Source organism: Aquarana catesbeiana, linkage group LG11 (assembly GCF_042186555.1).
Source record: "Aquarana catesbeiana isolate 2022-GZ linkage group LG11, ASM4218655v1, whole genome shotgun sequence".
NCBI lineage: Eukaryota > Metazoa > Chordata > Amphibia > Anura > Ranidae > Aquarana > Aquarana catesbeiana.
Window position 1 is genome coordinate 206,072,387 of NC_133334.1, and position 13,373 is coordinate 206,085,759.

The following is a 13,373-nucleotide window of genomic DNA, read 5'->3' on the forward strand; positions in this document are numbered from 1 at the left end:
AGTTCAGTCTCCACCAGGTATGTGACAGCATCCAAGTATTGGTAGGCCTGCTTGCCTTAAGGGAAAGGAGGCTGCTATAGGTGAAGCACACAGTAGCTAGCTATAGTATCTGACATCCTGCGTTGGGGTAGACGTGACACATACCTGTTGACTTACTATATGCATTCATTTTACAAATAAACATTAACAAACATGACAAATGTTTCCCAAAGCACAGCCCAGTTTTTGGTTAAGTTTGCCTCAGACTTCAGAATAAGCAATTGAATGAGAGTTAAGTCACTGCAGAGTCATTTCAGCTGTGCATAAACTGTACCTTGAGCTATTGAGGCCAGTAGACAACATGTTTTTTTTTTTTCAAAAGGCTGTATATAGATTTGGAAAAAGTGAAAAAGAGCAATTAAAAAGCTTTAGCATTGCTCAGTTATACACCCCTTATATTGCTGCCTCCTTTCTTCTGCACACGTATGACTCTTTCTTCTATCTGCATCTGTGGCAACTCCTGCCCCTTCATCCAATGTTCCCACCCACAGAAAATAACCCTAGAACCTTCTTCATTTTTACACCTACTTCTTTCTTTCTCTGGAAGAGTCCTTTGCAGTTACTTGGGGAGTTTGAGTTAACATTATAAAGAAAATGTATGTTGCGTGACATTAAAGCACACCACAGATTTGAAAATCAGATATGTGCAAAAGAATATACATTTAGCAAAAAGGGTAGAAAGTCAAAAAGCAATATACTGCAAGATAATTATAGTTTAGTAATATTGTTGCCGTGGCGGTTTAATTCTCTTTCTACTCACATAATGCTTGGCATTTGATTGTATCGCTTCATGCACACAGCCGTGCAGGGGCCATACAGCATGTGTAGCCTGCGTAATCACTCTCTTTGGACCCTAGGCCACAAATTGAGATGAATTAGAAGATGAGGCTGTATGCAAATGTGCTCCAGGGATTGCATAAAGCACCTGCACCCGCACAGACATATGCTCTGGAGGCCACCATCTTTGAGTATCTTGCATGTGGACAGATGTACATCAGGTCTCTGCCTGGTTTTTAGGACCTGGCAGAGACCTACAGCACATATGCACATGTGTAGTGCATTTCCACACATGTGCACACATTTGCACACATGCAATTTGTGGGGCTTTGTGGCTTGTTTGAGCATGTCTGGAAATTCCCCACGCATGCACAGATGACATGCGTGGGGAATTATAACTCTTGTGTGGCCAGTACCAGTCATGTGCCTTTATTACAGTCCTATTCAGGTCCTGATTATGACAATGTTTAGAAATGTGACTCCAGTTTACATAACCATGTGCCTTTATATGACTCTGTTATAGCAAAAGACGCTGACAAGTCTATTGAATTCTCTACAGGTCACCTCTCCAGCCAATTGCCACAGCCTGAATCCTCTCCTTCTAGAAGCCAAACATATCCATTGTTTCGTAGCCTTGAGCCCTGTTTGGAAACTTCCTCTAAGTCCTAAGAAGTCAGGTCCCCTGGATTACCCCTACCTTTGCCTGTCGCAAAACTCCCTTGGACGTACAGCCAGGCTAACTTGTCCGCAAGTTCCACAGTCGCTACACCTGGCGATGAGATTCAGCCAGTCGCTACACCTGGTGAGGCGATTTAGGCAGTCGCTACACCTGGTGATCTGATTCAGACAGTCGCTATGACAGGCGATGCGATTCAGACAGTCGTTACACCTGGCGATGCGGCCCAGTCGGCCACTGCATCAGTTATGCCAGCCCATGCCCTTTGAGCTTCCTGCTTTTTCTTATTCAAGACTTTCTGTAACCTGGCCTCACTCTACTTCTACTACACCCTTTCTAACCGGTCTGAGGTTCAATCCATCATTTGGATAAACTGCCTCATTCAGCCAGGTGGGGCTTTCAACCTTTTTGTCAGGGCTCTCTGCATTCTGCTCCTGTTTCAGCAATCCAGCTTGACTCCAGTGACAGTTGTTCCAGGTCTCTGCCATATCCTAAAGACCTAAAGTACATCTGCACATGCACAAAATTAAGCACTCTGCAGTAAATTGTGTGGGATCTCAGGAGGCATCAGGGAATTTCCCTTAGGGATAAAAAAGTATTCTAAATCTGAATAACAAAATTCTGGCATAGGCTCCAAAGCAGTTAAAAAAGGTGGAAAACATTTTTGTTCAAAAGTGAACAACATCCAATTATTTAAGGGGGGGTAAGGAAAGCTAAAGTTCACCTTCAAACAGTAAACACTGTTAGAAACAAAAAAATGCATTGACAGCCGAATTCTTTGCACGCCCTCAATGCCTTGATAATCCTCATAATAATTATTTTTCTTTTGTTTTATTAACTCCCTTTCAAAACATGTGAAAGGTGCAGGTACACATCTTGACTGTGAAACAATCTCTCTTTATTTTCAGTTTTTGTTTTAGTTCGATTCAGTGGGAAGGAGGTCCCTGGGATGGGCCAAGGCTATATATATAAAAAAAAAACTAAGGAAGTAGTGAAGAACTGATGAAGCAGACAAACAACTCGTACAACTACTACTCCCACTCGTACAGCAAAATGTAAGTAGCAAAGTTGATTCTTCTTAGAGACATAACTGTTCACCAAATCAGAGGAGACAGGAATAATCCAATAGACAGACAGCATCTACTCTGTTATTCAAAAAAGAGGGGAAAGAGGATTGGGACTTTGAATGAACCACGTAGGTATAAAGAATTCAGTTTATTATATAAATCAACATACAAACGCATAATCATGACTAAGTGTATATCCAATACAATTATAATAACTGGTACAATTCATAAAAATGTAAATCTATACATACAAAATAGACGGGTTGCCACATGATTATAAACGATTAATATACAAAATTATACATACTGACAGATGTATGTCTTTTTTGACTTATAGATAGGGATTGAGGCAATTGACCTTACCAGGTCACCGCCTCATATAACGTCCCAACTGTTCTCCTGTTTCTTCTCTACTCTTTTATTCACATATACTTCATACAAAACACGAACATTAAAGTGAAAGCATTTATTAATTGAAATGATTAACAATGGGTGAATTAGAATCAGTATGTACTATTAATAACATGTTAATCTTCATAGAGAAAAAGACAGTCCGAGAAATAAATTACAGCATATAGTATTTGTATAGTAATGAATAAGCGCAACGTTGCTGTGTGAAACGCGTCTACCTGTACCTGTTTGCCTGTCCTGTGGTGTTATTCATGTTATGGATTTTACAATAAAGAGATTCATCACTAATTTCTTGTTCCCTGCTATTTGTTGTTTGTCCACAAGATGGCAGGATTTCAGAAGATTTGTTAAAGCGGAGTTTCGCGAAAAAAAAAAAAAATTAGATGTCAGCAGCTACAAATACTGCAGCTGCTGACTTTTAAAATAAGGACACTTACCTGTCCCGGGGTCCAGCGATGTTGGCACCCGAGACCGAACCGTCCCTCGGTCCTCGGGTGCTGCCGCGGCCATTCTCACTGAGGGAATCAGGAAGTGAAGCGTTGCGGCTTCACTGCCCGGTTCCCTACTGCGCATGCGCGAGTCGCGCTGCGCGTCTATATTGGTCCCCGTTGTGTTGTGGGAACTGTGTATCTCCCACAGCACAATGGGGGTGGGCGGGGAGTCTGCGGCTAGCTGCGGCTAGCTATACCCGGAAGTGGGTGCAGATACCTGTATTATACAGGTATCTGCACCCCCCTCCCCCCTGAAAGGTGCCAACTGTGACACCGGAGGGGGGGAGGAATCCGATGAGCGGAAGTTCCACTTTAGGGTGGAACTCCGCTTTAAGATTTTTTCACTTTCAGCCTTTCTAGACATGAAGTGGCTGCAAAGAGGCAGCAGGAGCCCAACGGTGTTGATATGCTTCTGAAATTCTGAATAATTCAGCGAGTATCTCTTTGACTTTAAGGTCTTCTATAATTTTGGTATGTTTCTGCAATACTTTATTGAGTAGTATGGAAGGATTGATCCGGATTGGACATCCCCTAACAGGCGGACTTGTATAAAAGCGGACCTGACGTTCATGATCACATGACCCCTGAAGACGTTGGTGTGTACCAATGAAACGGGTAGGGTGCTTGATTGTGATACGTCATCTCCGCTGCTTTTGAAGCGCAGCTGGAACGCACCACGGTGTTTCCATGCACATGGATTTCTAAGCTGCAAGAATTTGCTGTTTTTATCTTGTTTTTATCTGTTTTTGTTGGAATAAAACTGTGACATACTTCACTATGGAAGCCCTTTCTTTTTAATTTTCCCCACTAACCATTGGACAACTCCCTTCAAATCATTTTGTTTCTGGGAACATGCTCAAATGATCTGGATTCACTTTGGTGTGTGTGTCCTAGAGGTCGGTTAAACGCTGGGATCAACATGGGGATCGTGCACAGCTCCTGCTGAATATACCTATATGTGCTTTATGACTACCTGTAATAGGGGTCAGGGAAGTCTGGTGAGTAGGATGTGTGACAGGTGATGGTGGTGGAAGATATTTCAGTCAAATTTACCTACTGTCCAGCAGGGATTTGAAGATTGTGTACAATATCTGAAGAAGTTGATACATTGTCTGAAGACTTTGATACATTGTTTGAATATTCACTTTTTGCACTACTGAATTTATTTTGTGTTTGGACATTTTATACACATATTATTATATTATCATGTTGGTGCTCAGTTGAAACCAGTTTTGCATGTTTGCAATTTATTAGGGAAGGAGCGCGGTTTAATCAATTTAGTATTGATTTTTACTCATCACTATCTCAGTGTGCAGCCATCCATTTCTTTTATCCAAATTGCATGGCCAGTGAGCCGAGACTAGCACCCCTGGGAGGAGTCCATTCCCCAGCCTACCTGGTTCCATCACTCACCTGGAGCTGCATTTTCTTTTCCTATTGCTAGTATAGAAGTGCCACTGGACTTGACAGTGACATCAGAAGGATGACTAATTAATAATAAACACATTGGAGGCTTTATATCTTGCTCTAGTTCTTGTGATCCTATTCAGCCCTGAAGAAGGGGGACCTTGGCAACCCTTGAAATGCGCTAATTTCAGTTGGCGATTACATAAAGGCTTATTCTGGACTTTTAGGTGGAGTAGCGTTTCCATGATTTATTCTGTATTTATGTTTGGTGTGATGCACTGTCTAATTGGGCGACAATGTGGCAGATGAGGCTTAATGTTGAGAAATGTAAAGTTATGCACTTGGGAGCTAATGATATGCATGCATCATACATGCTAGGGGGAGTTCAACTGGGGAAATCCATAGTGGAGAAGGATCTGGGGGTTTTGGTAGATCATAACGTCAATAATAGTGTGTAATGCCAAGCTGCGGTTTCCAAAGCGAGCAAAGTCCTTTCTTGTATTAAGAGAGGTATGGACTCCAGAGAGAGAAATATAATTTTGCCCCTGTTCAAATCATTAGTAAGACCTCTTTTGGAATATGCAGTTCAGTTTTGGGCACCAGTGCTCAAAAACGATATCGGGGAACTGGAGAGAGTGCAGAGAAGGGCAACCAAACTGATAAGAGGCATGGAGGAGCTCAGCTATGAGGAAATGTAAGAGGAACTGAATTTATTCACTCTTGAGAAGAGGAGAATAAGGGGGATATGATTAACATGTTCGAATATATAAGGGGTCCATATAGTGACCTTGGTGTTGAGTTATTCTCTTTACGGTCAACACAGAGGACATGGGGGCACTCTTTACGTCTAGAGGAAAAGGGATTTCATCTCCAAATACGGAAAGGTTTCTTCACAGTAAGAGCTATAAAAATGTGGAATAGACTCCCGCCAGAGGTGGTTCTGGCCAGCTCAGTAGATTTAACCTCTTGAGATCCGCGCTATAGCCGAATGACGGCTACAGCACGGACCTGCTTTGCCGGGACTACGTCCATTGACGTTGTCCCATGCACGAATGGCCTGCATGCCCCCTGCAAGGCGCGTGCAGAGCGCTCTGTGATCAGCGAGTCTATGCCACCCATCAGTGCCCACAGTGCCACCTATCAGTGCCCACAATCAGTGCCTCAACAACAGTGCTGCACATCAGTGCCACCTATCAGTGCCCATCAGTATCACCTACCAGTGCCCATAAGTGCCCATCAGTGCCGCCCATCAGTGCTCATCAGTGGCCACCTATCAGTGCCCATCCGTGCCACCCATCCGTGCCACCCATCCGTGCCACCCATCAGGGCCCATCAGTGGCCATCAGTGCCACCTTATCTGTCCCCATCAGTGCCGCCTTAACTGTGTCTATCAGTGCCGCCTTAACTGTGCCTATCCGTGCCCATCAGTGCAACCTATCAATGCCCACCAGTGCCGCCTCATCAGCGAATATCAATGAAGGAGAAAAATTACCTGTTTGCAAAATTTTATAACAAACTATGAAACATGATTTTTTTTTTTTTCAAATTTTTCCATCTTTTTTTGTTTGTTTAGCAAAAAATAAAAATCCCAGCTGTGATTAAATACCACCAAAAGAAAGCTCTATTTGTGGGAAAAAAAATGATAAAAATTACATTTGGGTACAGTGTTGTATGACCGCACAATTGTCATTCAAAGTGCGTAAGCGCTGAAAGCTGAAAATTGGTCTGGGCAGGAGGGGGGTTTAAGTGCCCAGTAAGCAAGTGGTTAAGAAAGGCCTGGATACTTTTCTAAATGTACATAATATAACTGGGTACTAACATTTATAGGTAAAGTCGATCCAGGGAAAATCCGATTGCCTCTTGGGGTATCAGGAAGGAATTTTTTCCCCTGCTGTAGCAAATTGGAGCATGCTCTGCTGGGGTTTTTTGCCTTCCTCTGGATCAGCTGTGGGTATAGAATTGGGTATATTGGATTGTACAATATTTTTTATTTTATTATTATTTTTTTTTATGGTTGAACTGGATGGACTTTTTTCAACCTGACTAACTATGTAACTATGTTTCCCTAGGGACCAATCACAAAAGTCTTAGGAAGAATAGAGCTACCAGTCTACTACAACTTCAATTTCATTCATTTTAAATAAGCGTGGTTTTACAGGAGATGTATCGTTAACCTAATGTAATTTATGTCACTTTAATGAAACATACTGTTTATAAGAGAGCTGTAGTCATGAGACTAAAGAAATTCAAAAGTAAATAAAAATAACAAAACTTTGGTTGTAACAGTAAACACGTAAACACTAAGTTTTAATTGATTAAGGTGACATTACCTATGCGAACAATTATTCTGCATAGTACAGAAATGGTGGGAGAACACAACATATAAAAACATTAGGTGATGAAGTTGTCCCATACAATATATTAGGTGTTTACGCACTTAAGGTGTCCAGAGCATCCCCTCACCAGTATTCTAACAGTACAAACAAATGACCACTGCCCTCCCTATAACTGGTCTTTGCAGCAAGGAGCACTTGACAGGACGATGCATGTCAAACAAAACCAAAGAAGATTCCCAGCTCAACTTACCAACCAACCTGCAACCAACCAAATTATCCTGTCTGACAGTATGCATTGAAAAAATTTGCAAATACATGCATAAGCTGCAGACCCACTTCACGGCAACCAGGTATTATCTGCAATCCTAATTATTTGAGAGCCTCCATAGTGGAAGAACATGCATTATTATGGATAGATAGAGGGCAGGTGAGTATACTATATTATACTCTTATGGCGCGTACACACGGTCGGACTTTCCAACATAAAATGTGCGATTGGAGCTTGTTGTCGGAAATTCCGTGTGTAGCCTCTATCAGACAGTTTCCATCGGAATTTCCGTCACACAAAATTTGAGATCTGGTTCTCAAATTTTCTGACAACAAAATCCGTTCGTGTAAATTCCAATCGTGTGTACACAATTCCGACGCACAAAGTGCCACGCATGCTCTGAATCAAGCAGTAGAGCTGCACTGGCTATTGAACTTCATTTTTCTCGGCTCGTCGTAATTGTTGTACGTCACCACGTTCTTGACGTTCGGAATTTCCGACAAGATTTGTGTGACCGTGTGTATGCAAGACAAGTTTGAGCCAACATCCGTTGGAAAAAATGCATGGATTTTGTTCTCGGAATGTCTGATCAATGTCGGATCGTGTGTACGGGGAATAAGTGCACTATACATTTGTTCGCTGCCAGGTCCCTATGTAGTATGGACCTGACAGCGGTGGGTTCACATACAATCCGATAGCTGAAGCCAAAGGGATTGTGTGTAAAACTGACAAGCTCCTTCCTGTCAGGTGGAAGCATTCGGGTAGCTGCCCTACCGCCCAATTGCTTCCACACACCCCCAGTAACAGCCACTCTCCTTCCCTTCTTTTTGGTGACCCGGAAAGCGACATGTATGACATATACGTCCTTTCCGGGTCACCCTGTAACGTTCCCCGGCCAGCATAGCCGGGAAGGAATGTATTGCAATGCGATCTGCAATACATTGTAATACATTCAGTGGAGCCCAGAGGAGACATGCGGGGTCTAAAAGACCCTGCATGTCTCATTAAAAGAGAACCTGTCACCAAGAAATCATCACATAGAGGACTTTTATTTTCTGATTGTAAAATAAAGTTACACTCAAGCACATTATATCCCCTCCAAAACATTTTGAGGTCCCCCCCACCCCCACGTATATGCACGTATGAACGTAAACGCTCGCGTCGATTGCAAAACACATGTTACATATCGCCACGCATGTCCAAGTGACAGAAATAATTCTAGCACCTCATTCGTAACACTAAACTGTTGAACTATAGGGTGCTTTTGAAGCATTGCCTCTAGAAAATATAGGGTACTGAAGTGTGTCGCCATTTCACTGACCCACACAAATTTAAGGTTTGCCATGTTGGGTATCTATTTACTTGGTGCAACCTCCTCTTTTATATTTTACCAAAAATGTGGGTAATTTATTGTGTTTGTTTGCTCTAAAATTCACTTAGTGTATTTTTTGCGGTAATATTGTGTGACATCAAAAATTGGAACTACCACTATTTTATTCTATAGGATGTCTGCTTTCAGAAAGTGTATAATATTTGGGGGGATTTGTGTAATCTTCAGGCCTAAAATTGTTTTTTAAACATTTTTTTTTTTTTTTACATTTTTCAACCTCTTCCCATTGTGCGTATAGTCAAATGACAGCCGCAAGGTGGCTCTCTCATCCTGGGCGGCTGTCATATGACATCCTTGGCTTCCCGGCTGCTGGGGGACGCGATTTCCACCAGGCACCCGTGATGTCCGCCAGGCCCCCCGCGATTGCCAGTCACAGAGCAGGGACGTGGATCTATGTGTGTAAACACACAGATTCACGTCCTGTCAGGGAGAGGAGACCGGTGTTCCCAGTACAGAGGAACACCGATCGGTCACCTCTCCCAGTCAGTCCCCTCCCCCCACAGTTAGAATCACTCCCTAGGTAACACATTTAACCCCTTGATCGCCCCCTAGTGTTAACCCCTTCCCTGCCAGTTACATTTATACAGTGATCAGTGCATTTTTATAGCACTGTTCGATGTATAAATGTGAATGGTCCCAAAATAGTGTCAAAACTGCCCAATCTGTCCGCCGCAATATCGCAGTCCTGACAAAAATCACAGATCGCCACCATTACTAGTAAAAAAATAAAGATAAATAAAAATGCCATAAATCTATCCCCTATTTTGTAGGTGCTATAACTTTTGCGCAAACCAATCAATATACGCTTATTGCGATTTTTTTTTTTACCAAAAATGTGTAGAAGAATACATATCGGCCTAAACTGAGGAAGAAATATGTTTCGTTTTTGTTTTTTTTAAATTGGGATATTTATTATAGCAAAAAGTAAAAAATATGGGGGTTATTTACTAAAGGAAAATCCACTTTGCACTGCAAGTGCAATTGAAAGTGCACTGAAAGTGCACTGAAAGTGCACTTGGAAGTAAAGTTGCTGTAGATCCAAGGGGGACATGCAAGGAGAATAAAAAACAGCAACATGATTGGATGATAAAATCAGCAGAGCTTCCACTCATTTCAGATCTACCCCTCAGCTTTACAGCAACTTTACTTCCAAGTGCACTTTCAGTGACCTTTCAAGTGCACTTGCAGTACAAAGTGGATTTGCCTTTCGTAAATAACCCTCATTGTGTTTTTTCAAAATTGTCAGTCTTTTTTTGTTTGAAGCGCAAAAAATAAAAACCGCAGAGGTGATCAAATACCACAGAAAGAAAGCTCTATTTGTGGGAAAAAAATGCTCAAAATGTCATATGAGTACAGTGTTGTATGACCACGCAATTGTCATTCAAAGCGTGACAGCGCTGAAAGCTGAAAATTGGCCTGGGCAGGAAGGGGGTGAAAATGCCCTGTATTGAAATGGTTAAACAAGCATGCAAAAAATGCAAAATGGCTCTGGCAGCAAAAAGGTTAAATGACAAAATCTCACTGGAAGCTTACTTGGAGTGCGATAGTGAGGACATATTATTTCAGATGATTGTACTAACCTCTAATTCTTTGTTCAACCGCACCTGCCCGGCGTCATTATTTTAAGGATAAAAATCTAGTAGGTTTCTTGCTCACAAAGCTTCTTAAAACATTTAGCCTTAGAGCCACTGTTGCAAATGCTTTCATTGATCCATACTTTCAACCCTTCAGTGGATTTCTCATGTTTTTCATTAGTGTCTAGGGATGCTATCAGTACTACCCAGGGCCGTCTTTAAGGCAGGGCAAAAGGGGCAGCTGCCCTGGGCCCTGTCATTGTTGTGGGGCCCAAAGCAGCTGCTTCATACTTGCCAACTATCCCAGTTTAAATTACCTTGTCCCTTGAAGCTTTAGTCCTGTGCTGTGTCCCGATATCTCAGTGTGAAGCGCTGGTACTAATGATGCCCAGCTCTGCCCTATTGTTGTGTACAGATGACTCACCTGCAGACCCTGTGTTTACATGTAAATAACTGTCATTCATATGTAAATAGTGGCGGCATTACTAAGGAAATAGCTGCGGCCGGCGGCATTGATATGTAAATAAAGGCGACATTCATATGTATATCATGCTCCCATGCAGTGAGGAGATGATGTGCTGTAACCTCTAGCAACCAATCAGTGAACAGCATTACTGTACAGTAATCTCTAGCAACCAATTAACAAGCAGAAATCATTTGCTGTAACCTGTAGCAACTAATCAGTGAGCCATAATGTGTGCTGTAACCTCTAGCAACCAGTCAGTAAGCAGTAATGATATGCTGTAACCGCTGGCAACCAATCGCAATTGCTGCCTGATGTGATACAGTAACTGATTTTAAGTCTAGCTGCTATTTATTGTATGTCTCAGAGCAGATGGAGAGTGAAATTGCATGGGGGGGAGGCCCCAAGAAAATTTTTGCCCAGGGTCCAATCAATATTAAAGATAGCCCTGGTACTTCCTTGCACAATAGCACAGCAATGTTTGCCAAAAGGCCACATTTTTTCACCTGTATATAGAATAGATTCCCCAGGTTTTCCTGCAGGACCACACTCCACACTCTCCAGCCTCTCCCCCTGCAAATAATGTATTATATATATATATTTTCCACTCCTCGAGTCCTCCTTGCTCCCTCCTTGGCTCAGGCTGCCCATTCTCCGGTTCTCTCTTCTGCGCTGGGCGGCCACTGCACAGCACAGTCTCTCCCCCAGACAGTCTCACAAATCACGTCGCACGCAGGCAGGACTCCACCACCACTTCACTTGAGTGGGCGGTGCCACACCGGCCGGATCTACATCTCTCTCTACACAGTACACGGGAGGGGCTGGAGCCGAGCGGCTGAGCCGAGGCCCAGGCTATCCCATCGGGGGTGAAGGAGGGAGAGACTCAGTATGTCAGAGAGCAGCAGACTCAGAAAAAAGTCTGTGGCGGTCACAGCAAACCCTGCAAGGACCACACATGGACAATGTCCGTGTGTTGACACCTTGTCGATCCCTGATTCCAGTAGGGGGACACTTGACCCCCTTGCCCCCCCCCTTGCAGACGCCCATGCTGAATTTTACTCAGGGCCAGCTGACTGTTAATATTGTGGGCCCTATAATAGGCTAATTTGTGTTCTCTAGAGAATGCGTCTTGTAGGATAAATGCCCCAATACTTCAAGAAAAAACTTTTCCATTTTCTTAAATCTATTGTGAAGGTCAGGTTGGAATTATCTTGATGTTCCTGCTAAGTTTATACAATAGTTGGACATTTTCATTCTTAATAGGTACTTAGACCTCAAAATCACTCCTAGAGACTTGCACATCCTCAAACATTGTGATTTTTTTAGAGGATGATCTAACCAAAGATTGGGACGAATTAGCTGAGTTTTGTACCAACAAATAGAATAAACTCATTATTCAACATTGGGAAGGAAACTAATTTCTTATATTAGAAATGTTTCCTATTTGATTGCTGCAGTTTGAAAGAATAGAACTACTAAATATGAGGATTATATCAAAGGAAAGTTAGGAAATTATAAATGAAATGTGGAGAACTACTGACATAATCCGGTCTTCACATGGAGTGACAAATCCAAAATGATGGGTCCATTACATACGAGTTCTTTCAAACAATATCCACCTCCCCTTATGAGCTTGAACCCCAAGCCTAACTTCAGTATAGGCAATATGACAAAATATAAGCTATAACCATTTGCAGGTTGCGGACAGTTAGCATATCCATCATTTTCACATTCATGCCCAGACCTGCAAAGAAGATCCCAAGATCAAACAAACCACAGGATCCTCTGCCTTTGCTACCATCATCTGATAATTACTCACAGACTCCTCCCAATAGGTCCCTTAAGGTACTGAGTCCTGATGTAGGTGAGAATAACATTAAACCTCTTATACCACAAAAAGATCTAGGTCCAGAAGACTCTATATCTACTTGCAGTGCAGGCTCTTAAAAAACACCTTCACGTATAAAGGACTGACAGACTATACAGCTTCTCAGGAGGCACCAGAAGTTTTTCAGAGCCCCCCCCCTTCCAACCTTCTAAAAAGAAAACTAGTAGAAGAGGAAGGAAAGTAGGGAGAAACAAGGGCTTGCAAAAAACTGAGCACACAAGCACAATAAAAATATTTATTTTATCATCTTGCACACTTTCTGAAGAGGATCAGTCTCTACTTAGTAAAGGCTTAAATTTTGCTTCATCAGCTAATCCCAATCTCTTTACACTATACTGTGTAAGGACTTAAAGCGGGGTTCCACCCAAATTTTAGAACCATAGAACCAGTGCATGGTACAAAGTCGACATGCAATTTAAAAAACAGAGACAGGCAAAATGTTAGAGTGGGCAGCAAACAATAGAGGTCAATGGTACAAGGCCAAAGCCTTAATCCAAAAAACAGGAATGCAGGAGTGCAAAAACTAAAGCCATCTATACACTAGATTTTCAAACAAATATTAGGGGCACCCAAGCAGGCTCGCTCC

The 13,373-nt window shown here is 42.4% G+C and overlaps 1 protein-coding gene across 6 annotated transcripts in view; it reads left to right on the forward strand.

The window, feature by feature from the left end:
• The first annotated feature begins 2,417 nt into the window (after positions 1-2,417).
• The window catches only part of LOC141112390 (transmembrane protein 272-like), a 130,760-nt gene continuing 119,804 nt past the window's right edge, over positions 2,418-13,373 (forward strand). For 4 of the 6 annotated variants that reach the window (XR_012236592.1, XR_012236593.1, XM_073605190.1 and 1 more), the window contains exon 1: positions 2,418-2,547. Coding sequence is in view for 3 of the 6 variants with exons in the window: in XM_073605190.1 (XP_073461291.1) it covers positions 2,495-2,547 (53 nt within the window). In the remaining 3 variants the exon portion in view is untranslated. The remainder of the gene's footprint in view (positions 2,548-13,373) is intronic. The other 2 variants (XR_012236591.1, XM_073605188.1) reach the window with 1 other exon arrangement.